Source organism: Dama dama, chromosome 7, assembly GCF_033118175.1.
Source record: "Dama dama isolate Ldn47 chromosome 7, ASM3311817v1, whole genome shotgun sequence".
NCBI lineage: Eukaryota > Metazoa > Chordata > Mammalia > Artiodactyla > Cervidae > Dama > Dama dama.
Window position 1 is genome coordinate 33671338 of NC_083687.1, and position 26682 is coordinate 33698019.

The window sequence follows — 26682 nt, forward strand, 5'->3', positions numbered from 1 at the left end:
TATTTTATGATTTTTACTCTTAACTGACTTTCTGATATTGATATTGCAACCTCAAACTTTGTACATTTGTGCTTGTTTTAGATTCCCAGGAATACTTTTTCATAGCCTTTAAATTCCACCTTTCTGAGTCATTTCATTTGTATGTGTTCCGTACAAAGGATATATAGTTGGGTTCAATGATTTCACCCATTCTGAGAGTTGTCTCCTTTGTTAGCTGAGTTCCAACTGCATTCATTCCAATTAGAAACAAACTTCATTTTCTGTTATTTTATATTCTCTCTGTCCTTCTTTACTTCCTGCTCCCTTGCCTGCCTCTACTAATTTGGAAGGTTTATGAAATGTTGTAAGTTTGGGCTATGTTTATACTCTAATTAAATCTTCTTTGAAAATGTGCTCATTTTCCCTTACCTTGCCATATTCTTTTTCTGCCTTCTTTTCCCTTCCAAAATATCTAACATACTCGACTTTTCTAATTACTTTTCCCTGGCGAGGACCGATTCTCCCAGAGATTGTAATTCCTCAAACATGTTGTGGATAGAATTTCCTCAATATTCCTGTTTACCTGGTTGCTCTTTCCATCTTCCCATCAGGCTGCTGCTGGAGAGCCAGGAGTTGAAATCCGCTTTTCAGACCCTAGCCAAGACCCTAGACAGCTCAGGGAACGCAAGCCCTGGTGATGTGATAGTTCCGGAGACATTTTCCTCAGTCTTGTCTTCTGTTTCCACGTGCTACTGGTTGTTTCTTCGCTCACCTACGTCTTAAGGGGTGTCAGCCGTTAGGCAGTGCTCAGGCATTGTGTTTCCGGAATCGGTGGTATTTCTCGCGGCGGTCGAACTGATACACTGTTGCAAAGTTGGTCAATCTCCACTTCCCATCTTCATTTAAGAATCTGAGGGAAAAGAAGAAAGGGCTGAGTCACAGCCACATGTTTCTCCTCGAACCCAGAAGCCACTGCTAAAGGGCATGGGACGCCACAATTGCAAGGGTCTATCTGGTTCCTAGATCCTCCTGGTGGAAGGATATAGCAGCCCCTGGCCCTGTGGCGTTACCCTCTCTCACTTCCAGAGGAATGCACCTACCTTTTCAGTCTGGTATACATCTGTGAGTTGATTTCCGATGTCACTTTTTCATTTGGTCCTCATTGTTTTAATTTAGCAAATGGTCCTCATTGTTTTGAATTTAGCAAATAGTCCTTGTTGTTTGGGGCATGATGTAGTTCTCCATTCTTTATAATTTTTTGATTTTGCATCTTTGAATGTATTTCAGTGGGTTCCAGATATAATAGTTGTATAAAGAGACATACATTCTGCCTGTGAAGTCCTTTAGAGCAAGGCTGCTTAACTATTTTGTGATGGGCTTCAGTTCAGAATATAATGCAGAGAACTCCACAGGAGAATGATTATGCTGAAAGTCATCAAAGATATTTAAAAGAGTGTTTATGATCATATATATGCTCCTTTATTAATTCATTAAATAATGAGAACTAACTACCAGCCTAGTAGAGCTACTGTAATTTCAAAATAGTGTTGAGCAAAACAATGTATTTTGAGATATTGAGATATTAATTACTGTAATGTCATAAGAAAATATCTGTGATTTCATATGGTATCAGTCATCAATACTGCTATTACTGTGGTTTGTTACTTACATTCATAATAGATAGAAATGTTGCATTTCAACCAGAGGTTGGGTATATAAAGATGTAACTTTTTCTATAAAGTTCACAGATCTGAGATTAAAAGCCTCTGCTTTCTAATATTCAACCAGATAACAAATTTTTACAGCATTTTTATAAGTACTGAGAAGTCAGCTACATCATCAGGACTTCTAATTCTAAAAGAGCCTTACATTGTGTTGTGTGTGGTGAGGTGTGTGTTTTGGGGGTGGAATGGGGAGAGAAGATGAATGATATCTGTATTCTGAAAGTTAAGACAATTCCAGGTCCTAATTAATAGACCATATATAACATGAAAGAGGGTAGCATGGCAGTGTCCAGGAAAGTTGCTTTAGCTAGAGGTCCCGGAGGTGACATTTGTGTTCCGTAATGAGAAGAGCCTCACAACAATCAAGGGAAAGAGTGCTTCAAGCATCAAAAATAAGCAAGGAAACAGCCCAGAGGTGGGAATGAACTGAGTCTGCCTAGCAGGGAGAACAGAGTGTGGTGGGGCTGGAATCTAGTGAGTGACAGGAAATGAGATTTGGAATTAGTTAAAAGCCAGATCCTGTAGTGCTTGCAGATCATGTGAAGGACTTGGTTTGAATTTAATTGTTTATAATTGAATCAATTAAATGCTTTTGAGGAGGGGAATGACTTGCCTGATTAATGCTTTATAGAGATCCTCTGGCTGCCTTCTAGGAAAAAGTCTCTAGGGAAACAAGAGTGGAGGCAGGGAGACCAGACTGAGGCTGTTTCAGAAGTTCATTGCCAAAGATGCTGGTGGTGTGGACTAGGAAGGAGGCAGAAGAAATGGTGAGAAGCCGTTAGATGCAGACTCTGGAGGCAGAGCTAGGCAGACATGGCAGGGAGATTATGGACTGTGCAAGAGAGAGAATCTTAGGATGGGACCTAGATTTTGGCATTAGCAACTAAATGAATCAGGAAGTGTGTTACACAGAGCTCTCAGAATTTCATTCATGGTGTGTTGTCATACTTGTCTTTGCCACCTTACTGTTTTCCATAGTGGAGATACCATTTAACATTTCTATCAGCAATGTCTGAAGAGTCCAATTTTCTGCATCCTTGCATTTGTTATTTCCTATTTTGTTTTTGTTTTATTATATTCATCTTACTGGGTTTGAAGTGGTTTTCATTTGCATTTTCCTCATGATTAATGGGGTTTCCCAGGTGGATCACTGGTAAAGAATCTGCCTGCCAATCCAGGAGACTCAGGTTTTATCCCCGGGTTGGGAAGATCCCCTGGAGAAGGAAGTGGCAACTCACTCCAGTATTCTTGCCTGGGAAATCCCATGGACAGAAGGGTCTGGTGGGCTACAGTTCACGGGGTTGCAAAAGAGTCGGACTTCACTGACAACTAAACAGTGATTAATAATGGTGAGCATCTTTTCATTGCATTATCAGTCATTTTTATATCTTCTTTGAAAAAATATTTATTCAAGTCTTGCTCATTTTTCTATTGAATTGTCTTTTGTTGTTGAGTTTATATGTTCTAGATCTTTATCAAATCTGTGATTTACAAATCGTTTCTCCCATTCTGAGGCTGTTTTTTTGCTTTTTGACTGTGTCCCTTGGCCACACAGAAGTTTTTAATATATATGAAATCCACTTTATCTATTTTTTCTTTTGCTGCTTATGCTTTTGATGTTATATATCTAAGAAGCTATTGCCAGCTCTGAGGTTGTGAAGATTTATCCCTATGTTCCCTTCTAAGAATTTTATTGTTTTAGCTCTTACATTTAGATCTGTGATCTATTTTGATCTATTTTAATTTTTGTAAATGGTGTGAACTAGGGATCCAAATTCATTCTTTAGAATGAATTTAGCTATCCAGTTGTCCCAGGACAATTTGTTAAAAGACTATTCTTTCCCCACTGGATGGTCTTGGCATCCTTGTTAAAAAATCGGTTGATCATGGACACATTGGTTTACTTCTAGACTCTGAATTCTATTCCACTGGTCTATGTATCTATCCTTATGTTAGTACAACTCTTGTCTTGATTACTTTTGCTTTGTGGAGAGTTCTGAAGTGTGAATCCTCCAACTTTACTTTTCTTTTAAAAGACTGTTTGGCTATTCTGGATCCCTTGCAATTCTGTATCAATTTTGGAATCACTTTGTCAATTTCCACAGAGAAATTGCTGGAATTCTGATAGAAATTGCATTAAATCTATGGATCAGTTTCAGGAGTTTTTCCCATTTTACCAGTATTGAAGTCTTCCAATCCATAAACATCCATTTTTTTTCATTCATTTAAATATTCTCTCATTTCTTTCAACAAATTTTACTGTTTGAGTATAAATCTTATATTTCTTTTGCTAAATTTATTCCTAAATTTAGTCTGTTTATGCTACTGTAAATGAAATTAGTTTAATTTTTGGATTGTTTGTTGGAAATCTGTAGAAACACGACTGTTTTATGGGTATTGATCTTGTACCCCAAAACTTTGCTGAACTCATTTATTTTTTAGTGATTCCTTACAATTTCTATATGGAGGATTATGCCATCTGTGAATATAGTCTGATTTCTTCTCTTATAACCTAGACACCTTTTATTTCTTGTTTAAATGATTTTATTTATTTATTTTTAGCTGTGCTGGGTCTTCGTCGCTACGTGAGCTTTTCTGTAGTTGTGGTTAGTGCGCGCTGCTCTCTAGTTGTGTTGTGCAGGTTCTCATTGTAGCGGCTTCTCTTGTAGTGCATACAGCATGGGCTCTGGGGTGCTCAGGCTTCCGTACGCAGCTCTCAGACTCCAGAACAGAGTTGTATCACACAGGCCTCGTTGCTCTGCCACATGTGGGATCTTCCCTGATCAGGGATAAAACCTGTGTCTCCTTCACTGGCAGGCAGATTCTTTACCACTGCCTTCTAAATGAAGACCCTGCCTTCTATTTGGTTTTCCTGCCTACATGCCCTGTCTAGAACCTTTAATAGGATATTGAATAGAAGTGGCAAGAGTAGATGCCCTTGTCTTGTTCTTGATCTTATGAGGACAACATACATTTTAAAATTCTATCTAAGCCTGTCTCCAACTCTGTGCTCACAAGGTTTTTACTTTTATCTAATCCTAAATGGTTTTAGAATCATATGGCTTTTAAAAAAATCATATCCTGAATAATATCTGTAAGGTACCCTAAAACACCTCACTTTGGAATTTTATAGCTGTTGTACATGGCCACCTATAGCTAGTCTTCAGTATAACATTGTTATACACACTCTTAGAGAATTAGTCCAGAGAAGGCAATGGCACCCCACTCCAATACTCTTGCCTGGAAAATCCCATGGACAGAGGAGCCTGGTAGGCTGCAGTCCATGAGGTTGCTAAGAGTCAGACACGACTGAGCGACTTCACTTTCGCTTTTCACTTTCATGTGCTAGAGAAGGAAATGGCAACCCACTCCAGTGTTCTTGCCTGGAGAATCCCAGGGATGGGGGAGCCTGGTGGGCTGCCATCTATGGGGTTGCACAGGGTCAGACACGACTGAAGTGACTTAGCAGTAGCAGAGAATAAGTCACCATACATTTGGCCAAATATAGGCCATCCCAGAAAAGAGGAGACAAGAGAAACCTTTATTTCTTCCAGTGGACTATGTGCACTTAAAGCAGTGACATTTTGGTGAGGGATACCAACTTTTTTCTCAGTCATAGGTGAAATACCTGTGTTACATAGCATTTTCCCTGCTGTGGAAAAAAATGCATCAAGATTGCCTACCTTAAAGAAATGTTTATATTCAGCTAACATGTAGAAACACATGTGGGGCACTTCTTGATAGTTATTAGGCAGTGTAACTGTTTCTACTGGGAAACCCAGAAAATGTCTACTTGTGTGAATGGCCGTGTTTCAAGTGTGCCTTCCTCATTGTTGCCCAGATAGGCTCCCTGATTGAAACCCAGAGTAAGCACCTTGGCCACTTTCCTTTTCTGGGTTTCGGAGAACGTTACAGCAGATGAATTAATCTGGACACCTGCCAGCCAGATGAAGCTGGGTTTCCGTCCAGTTTTCCAGATAGCACTGTTACAGTTGCCACAGGTTTTGGTAACTTGCTCTTTGAAAGGACTGGGATGCTTCTGAGCGGGACCAGTGTGTGTGGTTGGTGTAGGGTCACAAGAAGTTTTGTTGTCATTTTCTTTGTAATAATATTAGTTACAGAGAATGGGAATTTGGTCAAATACAAAAAGTGTACCTTTGTGAATGCTGTGGATAAAATGTGTTCTTATTAGGGAGAGAAGCAATATCAGACTACCTGCATCCCAGACCCCAAGAATGTGCAGTGTTTTTGTTTTCAGGTTACAGCATAGGTCTAGAGCAGATGGTGGGTGACTTCATAGCACATGTCTGGACTTAGCATGATATTGACACGGAAACTTGTGAGAGTAGGGACGAGGAAGGAGGACAAAATGGCACCATTTTTAAGTCAAGAGGAGAGAGTGTAACAAATACCTAGGATAACCTGTAATTCGGACAAAGGAAACAACTTGAAAAAATATACTAAGCTGGACTATTCCTTCAAACTGTTATATAAAACTTTCTTATATCCACTGGGTATCAGGACTTAGCAGTGACATTGTGTGTGCTTTTTGCTTTCTCTGCACAACTTAGGGTAAAACAGAGTGTTTAGAGAGCCTGAGGCTGAACTCCTTATTGTAGGGGAGAGGGACCAGCACCTGAGTTGGGATTGAGGGTCACCGACTTCCAGTCACCAACCCAAGGAAGAAGATGTGGCGTGGAGATTCCAAGGAGGCCAGTCCCCACCCCCACCTCCTGCCACCATGCCCACCCTGTGGCCATCTCTTTTGTCCATGTATTGTTTATAACACATCTGAAGTTTAAATTCAGATTTATTTGTCTTCTACTCTGCATTAAATGCTTTGTAAAAGATAATGAAATAAACCAAAAACAAGCACAAGAAGATAAGATTTTATTCTAAGACTTTGTGAAAGAGTTTTTCCACAATTTGCAGCTCTCACTCCTCCATGTCATAGATGTATGGGCTACTGGAAAATTGAAGAAAATTTCTGTGCTTAAGGACAGCCTTAAAGTAAGGGACAAAACTATTAGGCTGGCCAAAAAGTTTGTCCAGAGTTAAGTAAAAATAAAAGACACATTTTTTTTTTAAATTATTTTCACCAAGAACTTTATTGAATAACGTATTGAATGAACAAACTTTTTTGCCAGCCCAATAAAAGTCAGGCCCAGGGAGAAATCACTTGTTTTCAGAAGCAACTAAAAGTGACAGATTAGAAAGAAACAAAAGGGCCTCGAGAAGGAAAAGAGGTGAATAAAGGCAGACATGGCTGGCTCATAAATAAACAAGAAACTCTGTGCCCTAATGGCAAACGTCTTAACCATCACCGATGAGAGCCTGGAGTTGACTGTGTGATTGCTATGGAATGGAGCAGACCTAGTCTCTCAGTATCTTAATATCAGATGAGATAAGAAAGAGAGTCCATGGGTCTAAGTGATTCTGCTTTGTAAAACAAAGGGAGTTAAAGAAAAGTTGGATCAAAATAGGATCCTTTTTTCCCCATCATTTCTTTCCTAACTTATGTCTCATTCCACCCCAAAGCCATTTCACTGTTGACTCATTCAGGGATTCAACAAGTATCTTATATACACACACACACATGCACAAGTTTATTAGCACTTACTGTGTACAAGATGCTAATATCTTCTGTGTTAAAGATATTACAAAATAGTGTATGTCATGGTTCCTAAACCTTAGAAATTTACAGTCATACTAGGTAGAGGGAACTGTCATAAATGAAGCAGTTGTGGAATAATGTGTAACACTGGCATTACTCTGTGGGAGGTGATCACCTTGCCTGGCTACCTGCAGGGCGTCTCACTACTTTTTGGTCCTCTTGTCTGACAAGAGCACTTTAGACCTTTCTCTTACCCCTTCCAAATAGGAGGCAACATAAAATAAAACCACTTGGTGGGCCTCTCCAGCTCCCTCCTGCCACCAACCTTTTCTTATTTTATTCCATATTTCTAGAACATTCTCTCCATCCACCTTCTTTATCAATTAACTATTGTTCTTCAGATCCTAGCAACAAATTGAAACTTTGTTATGGGGGCCCTTCCTCATCTTCAGACTCATACATATGCCCTTATCATTCGCTCTCATAGCCTGGTGTACCTCTCATGATTTCATTCCACAGCTATCACACATTCGTGTGATATTTTGATTCAGAGTCATCCACCCTCCAGAGATGTTGAGGCTATATCTGGTTTTGGTCTCTGCCATTGCCACATCTTATGTGTTGATGAATATTTATTTACTGTTCATGTTGCCCACATGAGGGATTAATGAAAGCAGGTATACCATACACACTCTCCAGATATTTGGGATGGAGTCAAACCAGCACAGGGATTGTACTCATTTTTGGAAGACATGTTAACAGGTGAATATTAACTGAGGCCCTCTGAAGGCAGGTAGAATTCCAGCAGAGGAACAGAACAAGGACATCAGAGACAAGAGTGGTGGCATGAACAGGTGTTTGAAGGAATAAGGGAGAAACTGGACAATGTCTGTTCGCCAAGATTCAAGGGATCTGCATGGTGCTGCAAGCCAGATGTGAGGCAGAGGTCACGATGGCCAGAAAGAAGGAAAGAACTGACCCTGGAGAGCACCCCAGCCCTGCAGTATTAAGAGGGGTTTCTGATTCCAAAGCTAGCCTCCATAGAAAGGAAGTTGTCTGAAATAGTTGAAGTCTACTACCCCACCCCATTCATTGCAGGTATGTTTCTTACTCTTGTTAAAATGGATTCAGTCATTTTTTAAAAACTTTTTATTAACAATGTTATGATATTTACAGGTGCATGGCAAAGTGACAGCCGTGTGTGAGAGAGAGAGAGAGAGAGAGAAAGAGTGTGTGAGTGCATGCTCAGTCAAGTCTGATTCTTTGCGGCCCAATGGCCTGTAGCTCAGCAGGCTCCTCTGTCCATGGGATTTTCCAGGCAAGAATACTGGAGTGGCTTCCATTTCCTACTCCAGGGGATCTTCTTGACCCTGGGATCAAACCTGCATCTCTTGCATCTCCTGCATTGGTAGGCAGATTCTTTACCACTGTGCCACTTGGGAATATCCTAAAATGGAGTCAGTCTTTATTATCCATTCTGCTTTGACATTTTTCACCTGGGTAGCCTATCCAAGCCAAGCCCCCAGGATGGCCCTGTATCCCTCCTTACTTAATTCCCTGCTCTGTCTTCCTGGTCCAGGACTTTGGATTTATACACTGTGGCTTTCATTGTTTGGGGCTTTCTTTTGATAGTGGTGCTCAGGATTCATCTTCTGGATGTTTGGATACAAGTCTTATTGTGATTCTCAGTCTTCACACCCCATGGTTCTGGTGTCCTCTTTTGCTTTGGTGAGAAATTGTCCTCTAGCCTCTCTAGCTTATATCTGGATAACTAAAGAAAAATTGTTTCTCTATTTACAACACTCTCACAGCAAATGTGGGTTTTCCACACCAAGCAGTTCTCCAGTTCTCTGTGGACACCAAGACCCTACCTAACTCAATTCTGAGAACAGTTACTCAGACACCAATCAAAATAGTGGGTGCCCAAGGTACCCAGACTTCTGTTTGATTTATTTTCAGAACTCAGGGTCCCCATGGTCCCTCCTCAAATTTGATAATTTGCTAGAATGACTCACAGAACTTAGGAAAATTGTTTACCTACTGTTAATGGTTTATATACTAAAGGATGCATCTGAGGAACAGTCAAACAGAAAAGATGCCTAGGGCAAGCTATGTGGGAAGGGATGCAGGGCTTGCATGCCCTCTCTGGGTGCACCATTCCCAGAACCTCTGTGTGTTTACCATTCCAGAAATCCTCAGAACCCCACTGTTAGGGTTTTTACAGAGATTTTATTGTGTAGGCATAATTGATTAATTCACTGGCCATTGATGAATAACTAAATCTCAAGCTCTTCTCCCCTCCCCAGATGTGGGATGGCACAGCTGAAAGTTCCAACCTTCTAATCAAGTCTTGGTCTTTTTGGCAACCAACCCCCATCCTGAAGCTATCTAGAGCCCCCAGGCCCAGTCATCTCATTAGTATACCATAAAGACACGTTGGTCACTCCAGAGATACCGAGGGTCTTAGAAGCTCTTCTGTCTGGAACCAAGGACTAAGACCAAATATTATAATAAAAGATTCTCCTCTCTTCCCTATCACTCAAGAAATTAACAAGGATTTTTGGAGCTCTGTGCCATTATAAGAAATATGTATTTCATCTCTACCAAATATGTTGCAATAACAGTGAAAAGAGTGGAGAACACATAGAAATTCAGATACACCTATGCTCTCAGGAGCTTAGAGTTAAATAACTAACCTCCCCCTCACCATCCCTTGTAAAATCTCCAGGCAGAATTTTCAGTATGACATAGCTGAGGTCTCAGAGAAGATACTGGAAGTAAAGTCAATTCAAGTTGAAAGGCTAATTAGCCAAGCAGGTATGGAAGGGGAATGTCCATGAGGGCAAACAGTGAACAACTAAGCGCTGGCATCCGAGGCGTCACTCAGTTCGCTCAGAAGTGGGTGCATGTCTGCATTTAGCCCAGTCCTGCACCTCTGCTTGGCCGAAAATGAGGTAGAAAATCAGGCCTAGTATGCCCACAGCAGCTGAAAGCAAGAAGACATTTCTCCAACCAAGCTCTGGATCCTGGAGGCAGGAAACCACAAATTATCATCAGTCTCCTTGTTCTTGTCCATCCTGCTGCAGAAAGGCTCTGGCACTATGTTCCACTGACCCCACCCCCAACTCTGCCCTCAATTATATATTCCTGGTTGTTTCTAGAATTTCTGGTACCCTGGCCTTTCCCTCTGCTGGAATGTTTCTCCCCTCAGGTAGCCATTTGTCTCGCTCATGTGCTTGCTTCCCATTCTTATTTAAGTATTACTTTTTCAGCCACCCCATTTAAAACTGTAACCCTGCCCCGTCTTACATGCCGTACTCTCCTCTCCTGCCTTACTTTTCTCTTAGCACTTACCATCATTCAGTATATCTTGTTTTTGTTTAGTTTACTAGTTTCCTATTGCTTTTCTCCCCTACCATGTTGACCTTATAAGGGCAGGGACTTTTGTTTTATTCATTTAAACATTGCATGGCACATTCTAATATCTATTGCATACTTGTTGAATGAATGAGTGAGTAACAAGGGAAACAAGGGCAATTTGAGAATTTCTATTTTAAACAGCCATTTTCTGACAGTGTCTTAGGGGCTGGAAGAGAACTGAAGCTTCAAACAAAGAAAGGACTTCATGTCAAGAAAAATACCCTTTCTTTGTTATTCTCTATTCATTTTCCTGGCTGACTGGTAGAAACCACAAGAAACTTAAAGAATGATTGTCATGTGAATGTCATATACATATTTCTCACATAAAGTCTGTATCAAGTCTGAGTCATACGAAGTTGTCATCAGATGAATTTGTTTATTCTGACAATTTTAAATGCACCTCCCAGGACAGAAGGTTGTATGAGTGTAAAAACACTATGTAAGCAATACTGGGCAGAGGAATTGCTTTACTAATCACTGGTCAACATATGTGTAAGGTGCAGGTTGCTCCTTCACTCTGTCATCTACTCAGCCTCTCTCTCTATAAATATTTGTTGGCTTCCTACGTAGGATAATCAACTCTTTCCAGATTGCCTGGAGCTTTCAAGATTTTAGCATTAAAAGCTTCACATCCCAGGAAAGCCCTCAGCCCCAGGCAAATCAGAATGTTGGCTATTCTATACTTTACAAGAAATGCTGTGATTGTTCCTAGAAAATTTGATGATTAGCATGAGAAACTCATCTTCTAACAACTCATAAGGCATAAATGGAGCTCATACAATGAATGCTCATACAATGGAGCATTCTCCTTCACTTCATACCCTGAACATGTGGTGATTTCTCTGCTTGAGATGAGCCTAGGGTGAGAATGAGAGGCTGGGTGACCTTTCTAGGTGACTTTGGTGACTGTCATCAGAACAGTTGACCTTACCTGACTGATCAAAAATCCATTGACCGTGGGAGAGATGGCTCCTGCCATGTAAGAAAAGATTTGTGCTAGTGCCCTGAGTAAAGCACTGTACCTGGGAGAAAGCAATATTCCTGTGTAAGCATAGAGTTCATATCAGCTGATCTGTTGCAACTCTGTGCTTATCTGGGGATTCCTGGGGCTGTGTTGGTCCTTAGTCAAACCTGAGTGAAATGTATTGACTAGTGATGCATATAATCCAGTGCCAGGATCTGGGATTTCCAGGGCGTTATAAACTGTACTAACTTGTCAACATTCTTTATACCAAACGCACAAATTGATGGTTGGCACCTACTTTATATGTTCTCTTGGCTTCTGCTAAGAAGCCTTGTTTTTAGGTATAAAAGATCTCTCATTGGATGAGTCATTGGCTCCCCTGAGACCAAGGTATCTCCCATGTAATTTGATGGTTCATTATCTGAAGAGGAAGTGTGTCCTGTTGACTGTGAACGGTGCGTGGATGGTCCCTGGGAGCTACATTTGGAAGCCTCAGTCATCTCTGATATTTACCTATATCAGAGGTAAATGTTTCTCCTGCTATCCTCTACCCATATTAAAGGCTTACATAAGCATACCTGCTGAAGTTTATGAGTCCTTTCAGTGACCCAGTCCTGTGTAACTGCTGCCTTCCCCAACAGAAAGAGATTGGCGTGAGTCTCCCACAGTTCAACTGTGAGTGCAGCCACTGACTCCTGTTTTCATCTGGAGAAACTAATTTAATAGTGGTTGACGAGCTTTGAGTCCCTTCCAGGAGTTGTTTGGATGAGGGGTGGTGCTGAAATTTCCTATGACCCATAGTACATGTCACATTTTGCTCATGTGTGTCAGAGCAGATTTAGGGATACTGGATATGAACTGAGCTTCTGTGAGGATCAGGCAAAGGGGTCCCTACCGAGGAGCAATATCCATGAAGTTGACAAGGGCTCCTGATTGGGCGAAGCTTTTGAAGGCAGAAGAGATTGTCAAGAAGGCTATGGCGGTGCTGAAGCTGGATCTAACCCAGAAAACAGATGTGAAGAGCACAGCTGGGAGGAGAACCCCTGGGGCAAGAGAACAAAGAGTGAATAGGAAACTTCCCTGAGCGTCCCACATCCACCCCCTGTATCCACTTCAGTTCTTACCTATAGCAGTGAAGAGTTTCCTGATGGTATTGAGTCTGAGGATTTTTCTGGAGAGGAGAAAATCTGCCAGTAGACCTCCAGGGACAACACAGATACAGGCAGAAGCAAACGGCAGGGCTGACAGTATCCCACTCTGAGAACCAGAACTGAGGTGAAGTGCATGCCTCACTACAGCCACTATGACATAGATTGATCCCTGGGTGAATTATCTACATCTATAGCTTTTCTTGTATATACATAGCACCTTTAATAAAAACTTAAGTTACTGGAATGAACCAATATAATTTTAGTGTCTGAGGAAAAATAAGCATTAAGTTCAAGTTGAAAAAAATGGACTAATGTTGTCATATATAAGGATCTTGTGGAAATAGATATTAAAAAGAACAAAAGCTAAGTAGAAAAATAGTCAAAAGGTATGAAAGACAAGTTACAGGGAAAAAAAAGTGATTCCTAAACGTATTAAAAGGTAACCAACTTCATAATAGTAAAACTATTGTGAGAGAACATTTTGTCAAATTGGCAAGAGGGCAATAGTTTTTTGACATGATCTGTGGTGATGCCAAGGGGAATCAGTCACTTCCAAATATTAATGCCCAATTGAGGGAAATTTGTTAATAAATATAAAAGTTTATAAAGGAGGGAGATCAAGATGGTGGAGTAAGAGGATGCAGAGCTCACCTCCCCATGAACACATCAAAAATACACCTACATGTGGAGCAATTCTCACTGAAAACAAACTGGAGACTGGCAGAAAGACTGTTATCCAACCAACGCTGTAAGAAAGATCCACACGGAATTGGGTAGAAATGAAGAGAAGTGATCGGATCAGGACTTGCATCTTTAGGAGGGTACACACAAGAGGGAGAATTACACAGGTTCGGAGATCCTCCCTGGGGAGTGAGTGGTGAGAACCACATACTGAGTGCTACAACCTGGGGTCTGACACCAATAGGACAATTCCCCTTAGCTGATTTGAAAAACAGTGGGATTGATAGCCAGACTATAAAAAAAAAGAAAAAGAGAAACCTAGACTCCACTTAGGAAGAGAATGCACATGCTTGCCTACTCCCGAAAAAAGGCAGAAGAAGCAGATGGAAACTGACAAGGACTCTGGCTGGTTTCCCACCACTGCCTAACACACACATCAACCTGAGCAGAGCACCTGCTGCAGCCCCTCTTGCTGTCAGTGCAGCTCCACGCTGGGGAAAGGGCTGCCACGCCTGAGAAGAGTGTGCAGTTGTGAGGGAAAGAGGCAGCTCAGACTGAGCGTAACGTCTGAACATTGCTGGTGCCTGTGAAGGCAGCAGATCAGGAGCTGTCCAGGACTCTGACTGGTGGGCTGGGACTGCCACAGCCCACACCCCAACGCATGTCAAGCACCCACTGCAGCTCCTCTTGCTCCAGCACTGTTCCTCCCTGGGTGAGGGTGCCAGTGCTGGGAGTGGGGAGAGCACACACAGAAGGAATGTAACCAGATCAGACCAACCCTCAAGGCTTTTGACCCAGAAACTTGGGACCCTCCCACCCACCCCACACCAGCAGTGTGGTGTTGGCTATCAAACGGAGGACAAGCCCTGGCTCACAAGGGGCTCTTGCTCTAGCCCTTCCACCTCTAGTTCTACCTCCTCCTCTCGACCATGGGGAAGAGTGACTCATGTTCAACATTGAACCGAGCTTTCCCACCAAAGACCCTGGACACAACAGACTGCACAGGGATGCTTCAAGTTTGAGATAGGTAACTGCTTCACTTAATTTCATAGATACAGAGAAGATTAAGCAAAATGAAAAGACAGAGGAATTTAATTCAAAGGAAAGAATATGAAAACCCCTGAAAAAAAAAAAAAACTAATGAAACAAATAATGTATCAGAGTTCAAATAATTAGTAATAAGAATGCTAATCTGAATTAGGGAAATAGATAAACATAGTGATAATTTTAACAAGGAGATAAAAAATATTTTTTAAAAAGAGCCAGCCAGAACTAAAGAATACAATAATTGAAATTAAAAACCTATTGAAAAGAATTAACAGACTAGATGATACAGAAGAATGCATATGTGATCTGGAGGATAGAATAATGGAAATCAGCAATCAGAGCTGCAGAAAGAAAGATCTTTTAGAATGCGTTTGAACTTGAATGACTACCAGTTTAAAACAAGTAGATACAGGTAAACGTACATGAGCCTTATAGTAACCACAAATCAGAAACTTACAGTAGATACAGGGAAAAAAAGGGGGGGGGGGTGTGTGAGAGAGAGAGAGAAAGGAACACAAGGATACCACTAAAACATCAAACCACAAGGTAATAAACTAAAAATAAAGGAGTAGAAAAGAACTACGGAAACAACCAGGAAACAAGTAACAAAATGGCAATAAGTATATATCTACCAATAATCACTTTAAATGTCAATGGGCTAAATGCCCCAAACAAAAGACACAGGGCAGGTAATTGGATTAAAAATCAAGACCCATCTGTATGCTGCCTGCAGAGACTCATTTCAGAGTTAAAAGACACATACAGATTGAAAGTGAGGAGATGAGAAAAGATATTTCATGAAAACAGCATGATAAAATGGTGGTAGCAGCACTCATATTAGACAAAATAGACTTTAAAACAAAATCTGGAACAAAAAAAACAGGGGATTATATAATGATAAAGGGATCGATACAAGAAGATACAACACTTTCTAACATATATTCAGTAGGAGCACCTAAATATATATAGCAAATATTAACAGACATAAAGGGAGAAATTGACAATAATACAGTAATAGTATTAACACATCAGTTACATTAATGGACAGATAATTCAGACAGAAAATCAGTAAGGAAACAGTGGTCATAAATGACACAATAGACCAGTTGGGTTTACAAGATATTCCATCCAGAAACAGCAGAATACACATTGAAAAGTTGCACTTGAAGTGTTCTCCAAAATGAGGCTACAAAACGTTTCAACAAATTTAAGAGGATAGAAATTATATCAAGCATTTTCCCCAACTATAATGGTATGAAACTAGAAATCAATTATAGGAAGAAAAAATAGGAAAAACAAACATGTGGAGACTAAAGAACATTCTACTTAAAAAAAAAAAAAAAAGTCAATGAGGAAATCAAAGAGGTATTCAGACAATAGCTTGAGGCAAATGAAAATGGAACCACAATAATCCAAAATCTATAAGATGCAGCAAAAGCAGTTCTAAGAAAACAATGAAAACACGACAATTCAAAACCTATACGATGCAGCTAAAGCCGTTCTAAGAGGGAAGTTTATAGCAATACAATCCTACCTCAGGAAACAAGAAAAACATCTAATAGACAACCTAACTTTACACCTAAAACAACTGGAAAAAGAAGAACAAAAAAAAAACCCAAATCAGTAGAAGGAACGAAATCATAAAGATCCAAGCAGAAATAAAAAGAAATGAAACAATACTAAAGATTAATAAAGCTAAAAGCTGGTTCTTTGAGAAGATAAACAAAATTGACAAACCTTTGGCCAGACTTATCAAGAAAAAAAGAATCAAATCAAAATTAGAAATGAAAAAGGAGAGGTTACAACAGACAATTCAGAATTACAAAGGATTATAAGAAACTATTATGAACAACTATATGGCAATAAAATGGATAACCTGGAAGAAATGGACAGATGGACAGATTCTTAGAAAAGTTCAATCTTCTAAGACTGAACCAAGAAGTAATAGAAATTATTAACAACCCAACTACAAGCACTGAAATTGAAGCTGTGATCAAAAATCTCTCAGAAAAGCTCAGGATCAGATGGCTTCACAGGAGAATTCTGTCAAACATTTAGAAAAGAGTTCATGTCTATCCTTCTAAAACTGTTTCAAAAAATTGCAGAGGAAGGAACACTTCCAAACTCATTCTACAAGGCCACCATCACCCTGGTACCAAAACCAGACAAAGACAACACAAAAAAAGAAAACTACAGGCCAATGTCAGTGATGAACATAGAAGCAAAAATCCTCAACACAATTTTAGCAAACAGAATTCAGCAACACATAATAAAGCTCATACACCATAATCAAGTTAGGTTTATTCCAGGGATGCAAGGATTATTCAATATATGCAAGTCAATCAATGTGATACACCATATTAACAAATTGAAGGATAAAACCATATGATAATCTCAATAGATGCAGAAAAAGCCTTTGACAAAATTCAGCACCCATTTATGATTAAAACTCTTCAAGAAATGGGCAAAGAAGGAACCTACCTCAACATAGTAAAGGTCATTTATGATAGTAATGTAGTAGTAGTGAAAGTCACTCAGTTGTGTCCAACTCTTGTGACCCCATGGACTGTAGCCTGCCAGGTTCCTTTCTCCATGGGACTCTCCAGGCAAGAACATTGGAGTGGGTTGCCATTTCCTTCTCCAGGGGATCTTCCCAATCCAGGAATCAAACCCATGTCTCCTGCATTGCAGGCAGATTCTTTACCAACTGAGCTAGTAGGGAAAGCCTATATATGATAAGCCTATAGCAAACATTATCCTCAATTGTGGAAAACTGAAAGCATTCCCCCTAAAATCAGAAACAAGACAAGGGTGTCCACTTTCACCACTATTATTCAACATAGCTCTGGAAGTCCTAGCTACAGCAATCAGAGAAGAAAAAGAAAAGGAATACAGATTGGAAAAGAAGTAAATCTCTCACTGTTTGCAGATGACATGATACTGTACATAGAAAACCCTAAAGATAGTATCAGAAAATTACTAGAGCTAATCAGTGAATTTAGCAAAGTTGCAGGATACAAAATCAATGCACAGAAGTCACTTGCACTTTTATATACTAACAATGAAAATTAGAGAAATTAAGGAAAAAATCCTATTCACCATTGCAACAAAAAGATACCTAGGAATAAACTTACCTAAGGAGACAAAAGAACTGTACAAAGAAAATTATAAGACACTAATGAAGGAAGTCAAAGATGACATAAACTGATGGAGAGATATTCCATGTTCCTGGATAGGAAGAATCAACATTGTGAAAATGACTATACTACCAAACACAATCTACAGATTCAATGTGATCCCTATCAAATTACCAGTGGCGTTTTTCACAGAACTAGAACAAAAAAATTCACAATTCATATGGAAACACAAAAGACCCCGAATAGCCAAAGCAGTCTTGAGAAAGAAGAATGGAGCTGGAGGAAATCAACCTTCCTGAGTTCAGATTATACTACAAAGCTACAATCATCAAGACAGTATGGTACTGGCACAAAAACAGAAATATAGACCAATGGAACAAGATAGAAAGCCCAGAAATAAACCCATGCACCTATGGGTACCTTATTTTTGACAAAGGAGTCAAGAACATACAATTGGGCAAAGACAGCCTCTTCAATAAATGGTGCTGGGAAAACTGGACCGCTATGTGGAAAAGAATGAAATTAGAGCACGTCTTAACACCATACACAAAGGTAAACTCAAAATGGATTAAAGACCTAAATGTAAACCAGAAACTATAAAACAATTAGAGGAAAACACAGCCAGAAGACTTGATGACATAAATCAAAGCAAGATCCTCTATGACCCACCTCCTAAAGTAATGGAAATAAAAACAAAAGTAAACAAGTGGGACCTGATTAAACGTAAAAGCTTTTGCACAGCATAGGAAACTATAAGCAAAGTAAAAAGACAAACCTCAGAATGGGAGAAAACAATAGCAAATGAAACAACTGACAAAGGATTAATTTCCAAAATATACAAACAGCTCATACAACTCAATACCAGAAAAACAAACAACCCAATCAAAAAGCGGGGAAAAGACTTAAACAGACATTTCTCCAAAGAAGACAAATAGATGGCTAACAAACACATGAAAAGATGCTCAACATCACTCATTATTAGAGAAATGCAAATCAAAACTACAATGAGATATCACCTCACACCAGTCAGAATGGCCATCATCAAAAAGTCTACAAACAATAAATGCTGGAGAGGATGTGGAGAAAAGGGAATGTTCTTGCACAGTTGGTGGGAATGTAAATTGACACAGCCACTATGGAAGATAGTATGGAGATTCCTTAAAAAACTAGGAATAAAACCACCATATGACCCAGCAATCCCACTCCTAGGCATATACCCTCAGTAAACCAAAATTGAAAAAGACACGTGTATCCCATTGCTCATTGCAGCACTATTTACAATAACTATAACATGGAAGCAGCCTAGATGCCCATCGACAGATGAGTGGATAAAGAAGTGGTGGTACAGATACACAATGGAATATTACTCAGCCATAAAAAGGAACACCTTTGAGTCAGTTCTAATGAGGTGAAAAACCTAGAACCTATTATACAGAATGAAGTAAGTCAGAAAGAGAAAGATGAATATCATATTCTAATGCACATATACAGAATCCAGAAAAATGGTACTGAAGAATTTCCTTACAGGGCAGCAGTGGAGAAACAGACATAGAGAATAGACTTATGGACATGGGGAGAAGGGAGGAGAGGGTGAGATGTATGGAAAGAGTAACATGGAAACTTAGGTTACCATATGTAAGATACATAGCCAATGGGAATTTGCTGTATGGCTCAGGAAACTCAAACCCAAGCTCTGTATCAACCTAGAGGGATGGGATGGGGAGGGAGAATGGAGGGAGGTTCAAAAGGGGGGGGGGGGTATATGTATACCTATGGCTGATTCATGTTGAGATTTGACAGAAAACAATACAATTCTGTAAAGCATTTATCCTTCAAGGAAAAGAAAAAACAGTTCTAAGAGCAAAATTTATGGCAATACAGGCCTTTCTCAAGAAAAATCTCACAATCTGGTATTTGAAAGTACAGAAAGTGTCCAGAGTCAACAGAAGGAAGGAAATAATAAAAATCAAAAAGGAAATAAAATATAGACCAGAAATAAATAGATATAGAAAAGATCTGTGAAACCAAAAGTTGCTTTTTCCAAAGGATAAACAAACTTGATAAAGAGCCAAGATTACCAAGAAGAAAAGAGGACCCAAATAAAATAAGAAATCAAAGAGGAAAAATAACACTCAATACCATAAATACAAAAAAAAAAAAAAATCCATAAGAGAATACAATGAACATATGCCAACAATTTGGACAATCTAGAAGAAATAGATACATTTCTAGAAACATACATAACTGAACCAGGAATAGACAATCTGAACATACCAATCAATAGTGATGAAATTGAATTTGTAATTAAAATAACAAACTCCCAGTAACAAAAGTCCAGAACAAAATGGCTTCACAGGGGAGTTCTATCAAACATATAAAGAAGAGCTAATACCTACTTTTCTCAAACTATTCCAGAAAAATGGAAGGGAGGGAATACTCCCAGATTCATTTTATGAGGCCACCATTACCCTATACCAAAATCAGATAAAGACCCTACAATAAAAGAAAACTATCGGCCAATATCCTGATGAATATAGAAGAAAATACCCTAAACAAAATATTAACAAACCAAATTTGATGATATATTAAAAGAATCATACCCCATGATCAAGTAAGATTTATTCCAGGAATACAATGATGAGTCAGTATTCACAAGTCAATCAATGTGAGACATCATGTTAACAAAAGGAACAGTAAAAATCACATAATCATGTTAATAGATGCAGAATAAAAGCATTTGACAGTTTAGCAGCCATTCATGATAAAAATTCTCATCAAAATTGGAACATATCTCAACATAATAGAAGGCTAAGAAAACAGGGCTTTTGGGGGACAGGAATGAGAGTAAGATTTTTTACCATGTCTTTTTATATTTTTTTTAATGTTATCATTTCAATTCCTAAATCAAAATGTTATTAAAGAAAATGCAACATCCTTTGTTGTACATAATCCAGACAATGAAAAGGATCTCACTGTCAAATGGTCCAAGATGTTTATTTTACAGATGAGTAAACCAAAGCCTGGAGAAGGAAATGGCAACCCACTCCAGTATTCATGCCTGGGAAATTCCATGGACAGAGGAGCCTCGCCAACTATAGTCCCTGAGGTTGCAAAGAGTTAGGCACAACAAAGAGTGGGCAAAGAGTTGTAGTGACAAAACCAGTAACAAACCAGGACCATCAAGGTTACTGAGAAAAATACCCTGAGACCAATGGCACTCAAGGCCTCTTGATTTCTCAAGCTGAGGAAACCCCACTGTCTGTCCTCAATTTGCCCTTCTAATCATTCCCTCATCATCCTCTTCCTCAGCCTTGGTTTCTGAGATTAAAGAGCCTACCCCACTTCACACCAGGGACCAATCACTTCCAACAGCTCTCAGCACTGGCATCCTGCTTGTCTAGACCTCCTGTCTTCCAGTTCCTTTGCCTGGGATTCTGGTTTCAATTACCTGCTGCTGGCCCCCCCCTTCCTCCTTTGGGAAGACCCATAGCTACTCTGTCGTTGGGCTTTCTGATCTCAGTTCCTCCAGACTGTTTGCATGTATGCCCTCTAGACTCTGACCTTGGGAAAGGTCAGTTCTTTGTTGACCACTTAGCGTGATTTCACCAGATGAGCCCCACTCTTTGTACAAAGGATAAGAATGAAACACTAATTCAGTGACCTAGTGAAGTGTCACTTACAAGCTAGAAGATGATACACCCTTCAACAATTTCGAGACACTCATCTGGCAGGAATTGATAGGCTCTTTTCAGCCATTCAGAGCATCTGTTCACTTTGTGAAACTGTGTACAGAGAAAGAAAATGTGTACGTATTGTATAGAGAACTGTACACATGTGCAGTTTTCACACTTTTCTTTATATATGTTACACTTGAATAAAAGTTTTTCTAAAAAAACATTTTCCACAAGTTTTTGGTACAAGTCCTATTTGGAACTTTATGTCCTTCTAATGTTGTAACATTATTTATGCTTCCCTGTCACAGCCTTCTCAAAGGCAAATTTTGTTTTATTGTTTTATCACTTATGCTGCCAGCAGAATGTCTTGTTTGCAAATGTTGATTGGATTGAACATAAAAATTTCTGTATAGGTCCCTTAAAAAATATGCTATTCTATGAATGGCAGGTTGACCTAGAGCCATACCATTCTGCCCCCAATAAGCATGTTGACATGTTGAACTGAATCAGAATTCAAGTGAATCAGGTAGCATTTCCTCCATGAAGACCCTTGGCCTAAACCTGTGACTGTAGGAGAGAGAAGAAGGGATTATATATAAAGCAACAGAAGAACAGAATGAGTTTTCTCCGTACTTACATCTCTGATGTTAGCTTGAAATACAGAGGTGATGAATGTTGGTAAGTATGATGTCTGGACAAAAAAATGCCAGTAATCACTGAAGTAAAAGATGAGAATGCTCCAAAGTGGTAGTGATTTGATCATAGCTTTACTGGGAAGAGACCAGCCTGGTGGAGAACCCTGGAAGAAAGTACATATCAATATCAGATATGTATCTGAAGATCGGAACTCTGTTCTACTGAAGTCTTCACCACTGAGACATCAGACAGACATGGGGAAATGGCAGAGGAGTTCCCCAATGCACCTCTTGAGCCAGTGAACAGACGATATATTCCTTCTCTCTAGTGCTAATAAATGGATGATTCACAGGGTCATCATAAATGACAGCAAACCAGAGAAAAGAACAGACACAGCCAATTCCACCTTTAAAAAAAAATAAAAAGAGGTTCTACTTAGCACAGAATTGGACTTCTGTCAGTTTGATTCTGCCTTGAGATGATTCCTGTGGTTAACAGAATGGCCCCATACTCCCCTCCTACCTGGACATATCCCTTGCATATCATAGATGGAAGGTACTTCCTTACCACTTGACTTTGGTCTTGGCCGTGTAACTTGCTTTTGCCAGTGAAATGGGGCAAATCAGAGGCTAGGCTTTAAGAAGCACTGTGTTTTTTCACTCGTCCTCTTGTGTTTTAGCCATTGGCATGGGAAGAACATGCCCCAGCTCGGCCACTCTCTAAGGTGGATGAGAGACACAGAGAGCAGACCTGCCGAGCTGTCCCACAAAACTAAGAGACTCAATGTTGGTTGTTTAAAATCACTGAGTTTGGGGAGGTTTTGAAATGCACCAGTAGTAAGGCTGTACATTGTTGCTAAAAGTTATTAGTGTGTTCATCCCATGTACTTGAAAATGCCCTCACTGTTGAAGTTACCAGTCAGCATCCCCCCTGCCAGTCATGCTTCACAAAGTTTATGTTTTATTAAATCTTTTCTTATTTATCTCTAACACTTAATGGTTAGCAGCAGTATATACAGTATATATGCAGCTGAGGTAATTTGCCCAGGTAATTTCTGGATATAGAATGAAATTAATCCTCAGTAAAGAAATTGTTTAATATGTACATTATTACAGTTTTGGACAACTCAACATGATTAGTATTGAGTGGAAACATTCATTCCCTTTTTGGAATCTTAAGAGAGTCTTCTCTTCACTTGTTAGCTTGTTGTTTATACAGTCCTTCCCAAATATAGAACAGCCTGCCATATACCAGGCATTTTGCTTCATGTTGAGAATATAAGAGTATAAAGACATGATCTTGTCATCAAGAAACTTAAAAGCAAGAGGGGAGGGGAGTGAGAGAGATGAAAATTAGCACTATTGCACGTTGAGGATGGAGGATGTTAACACTGATTCAGCAATATTTGCTGAGTTCTTATTCTGTGTATATTACTTACCTTTTCCCAAAACCAGGAGCACAGTAAGTTCTCATTCCCTGAAAATTTTGTAACCTGCCCTTCTGAAAGTTTCCATGACAGAACCTTTGAAGACTGATATGCTATAGTGTAGTAAACAGTCTTCATACACTTTTATTCTCAGCAGATTTACTGACCTGTTGTTATAAGAATCCTGGATCTAAGACTACTATCCTCTAATGAAAACACCAATGAGACCAGTAAGTTCCACTGGAATCAGGCAGTTTGCAGATGGGATTCTGGAGAATGTTTCAAAAATCAAACAAAGATTAGTTGAAAGCATTTGGGAAGATTTCACACAGGGCTGAGTAAAGGCAAAATTGTGAAGTGGTAGAATGCCACCTCTGGAACACTGTGATCTTCGGAAACTTTCCCAACATCTCTGTATATTATTGTCCACTGCTGAGCCTCACAGGATCTGCTCTGTCCTGCAGCCTCTACTGATTGAATCTCTACTCCAATCAGTATTTTGGGCTTCCCAGGTGGCACAGAGAGAAAGAATCTGCCTGCCAATGCAGGAGACATGGAGTTTAACCCCGGTTGGGCAGATCCCCTAGAGAAGGAAATGACAGCCCACTCTTGTATTCTTGCCTGGGAAATCCCATGGACAGAGGAGCCTGGCAGGCTACAGTCCATGGGGTCACAAAGAGTCTGACACACCTGAGCAACTGAGCATGCATGAAAGTCAAATTCCCATAATTTTCTGGTTATAGTAATAACAGAAATTTAAAAGAAGGTACTGAATAAATTTTTGTTGTTTAGTTACTAAGTAGTGTCCAAATCTTTTGCAACCCCATGGACTGTAGCCTACCAGGCTCCTCTGTCCATGGAATTTCCCAGGCAGGAATACTGGAGTGGGTTGCCATTTCCTTCTCCAGGGGGTCTTCCTGATCCAGGGATTGAACCCATGTCTCCTGCATTGGCAGGCAGATTCTTAACCACTGAACCACTGAGGAAGCATTAAATAAATAGCATAACTAAAAATAGAATCTCACTAAGATTACATATGCAGCATTTTATGAAAGAAATCCCTCTGAGGTCCTTTGTGGGTTCAGTTTAGAAGCAGGAAGGAACGTTATGATGTCTTTAAACTCATCAGGTTATTCTAGCTCTACACTCAGGATATTAAAACTTAAATGTCACTTGCAAGATTTACCACATGATTAGCTCTGAACTTTATCTACTAGGATTTGGTTAACCATAGATGACCTGCATCACAGAAATCATGCCCAGCAGTCTCGGTCATAAAACAAGATTCTGAGATTTGAAAAGCACAAACTCACCAAAGATATAGAAGACATAAGGCCATCCTATAGTCTGGCAGAGGTAACCACCGACAATGAAGATGATGAAGCAGCCCAGCACTGACCCTAAACAGAAGATGTGAGGATGATCTGGGTGAGAAGGTCAGACTCGAGACTCTAGGTGCTTCCTATAGACCAATGTCATTACAAAGCTAAGCTGCAACCCAGGCTACCTAAGTTCAGATTCTGCTCCTTCACTCAGTAGCTCTGTGATTCTGGAAAAGTTATCAGTCTGTTTGTGTCTCTTATTCCCTTCTGTGTGAAAAGGAAATAATTATATGTAGCTGAGTTGCAAGATTGCTTTGAGACTAAAATGAAATTAAAAGCACTTGCAAGAATGTTTGGTGCCCAGGAAGCATTTGGTTATGATCAAGGAAGATAGGATAGTTTAGGTTAGCTCCTGTAAAGCAGGGAGATAGAGTACTTACGGTGTAAGTTTTGGCTTCTGTTGATAGGCTGTGGCAGAGTACTCTTGGACAAAGCATGGTGAAAGTCACTAAAAAGTCATGTCCAGCTCTGCCCAGTCCACCCAATGCCATGTGGGTGTCTGACTCTTTACAACCACATGGACTATACAGTCCATGGAATTCTCTAGGCCAGAATACCAGAGTGTGTAGCCTTTCCCTTCTTCAGGGGATCTTCCTAACCCAGGGATAGAACCCAGGTCTCCCACATTGCAGGCAGATTCTTTACCAGCTCAGCCACAAGGGACAGAGCACACAAGGTGATAATTACGGTATCAATTACCTGCTACAGCAATGGTGATGAGTTGACTCCTTTCTTGTGGTGGAGCCCATCTAGCCCAGATTGAATACTGACTTGTTAATAACACAACCTGAAATAAAAAGTTGATTCTTGGCTATCTGAGGTCATTTTGGAACCTAATTTTATGCGTACTTAGAAAAAGTCTTGGTACCTGGACTATGCCTTGGATGACCCGTAGGACAATGAGCACAGTCACTCCAGTATCAGCTGCTAGTGGAGTGAAGAGGGCCAGGACTGAGGTAATAAACATGCAGGTACCAGACAAGTACCTGGTTCCAAATACTTCAGCCATATAGCTACTGGGAATTGGAGCCAAGAATGAGCCGTAGTTGAGTGAGCTGAGGATGATCCCCTGAACTTCAGGACTCCAGTCATACACAGCAGCCTAGATGACAAAGAGAAACTCACTGACTAGAGACTCAACCGTTTTTATCGTCAGGACTTGAGATTCAAGAAAATGATTGGCAGTTCTCTTTCCTTTTACCTCTCTCCAGTTCCTCAATCTGCCAATTTTATCAGTAAAACCTAAATATATGCCCAATGTACTGTTTCCCTTACTCACTTTCCCCAGCTACACAATTAACTGAGAACCTGTAAAGAAAGAAAACTTACAAAGAAGAAGGCATCGTAGACAAGGTAATAAAAAAATATGTGAAGAAAGAGAAAATAGACATAAATCTATAGAACTTACTTTTTGGTGATTTTCATCATTGTAGGGGAAGAATTTACCCCTACTAAATGCTAAAGATCTGTTCCTTTCATTCTAACAGTAGTCCCTAGGTACACCTATAGACACTAACTAGTATAAAATCTCAGATGCGTATTATGCTTTTGTGTAATATGGTTCTTTGAACATAGTATATCTTAGCACATAACTCTTTAGGTCAAAATATTTGAGTCAAAGAAAGGATCCAGAGTCTCATTCAACTTACCACTGCCTTAGATTCGTTCAGAGTTTCATTCCAGTTGTCCTGGGAGTCAGTGGGTGGCCTTTCTGTGGAGGCATTGGGTGAACTGGGCGGAGCTGTGTTGTTCACCATAACTGGCAAGGCAATGCTCATGTTCATTTGTTGGGTGGAAATCGAAAGATTACACAGATGCAGGATAAGGGCTAGCCCATGTCGAACTGA

At 39.9% G+C, this 26682-nt stretch overlaps 1 protein-coding gene across 1 annotated transcript; it reads right to left on the reverse strand.

Moving 5' to 3' along the window:
* Positions 1 to 786: 786 nt before the first annotated feature.
* On the reverse strand, positions 787 to 26682 carry SLC17A4 (solute carrier family 17 member 4). The gene is made up of 11 exons (XM_061146298.1): positions 26485 to 26682; positions 25704 to 25937; positions 25535 to 25622; positions 24767 to 24853; positions 22315 to 22433; positions 22029 to 22190; positions 12826 to 12958; positions 12597 to 12744; positions 11669 to 11759; positions 10201 to 10343; positions 787 to 889 (listed from the first exon to the last, which is right to left on the reverse strand). Exons 1-11 carry the CDS (start codon positions 26617 to 26619, stop codon positions 787 to 789), a joined length of 1443 nt encoding a protein of 480 aa, XP_061002281.1. The 5' UTR covers positions 26620 to 26682.

What these genes read in the sequence shown, in the direction of transcription:
- SLC17A4 (XM_061146298.1), bottom strand. Translation starts at nt 26,619, where the DNA reads ATGAACATGAGCATTGCCTTGCCAGTTATGGTGAACAACACAGCTCCG. An exon ending in TTATGTCTTCTATATCTTTG is followed by an intron (nt 22,434 to 24,766) that starts GTGAGTTTGTGC and finishes TTTTTTTTAAAG; the next exon opens with GTGGAATTGGCTGTGTCTGT. An exon ending in TTCATGGATATTGCTCCTCG is followed by an intron (nt 11,760 to 12,596) that starts GTAGGGACCCCT and finishes GCTTTCTCCCAG; the next exon opens with GTACAGTGCTTTACTCAGGG.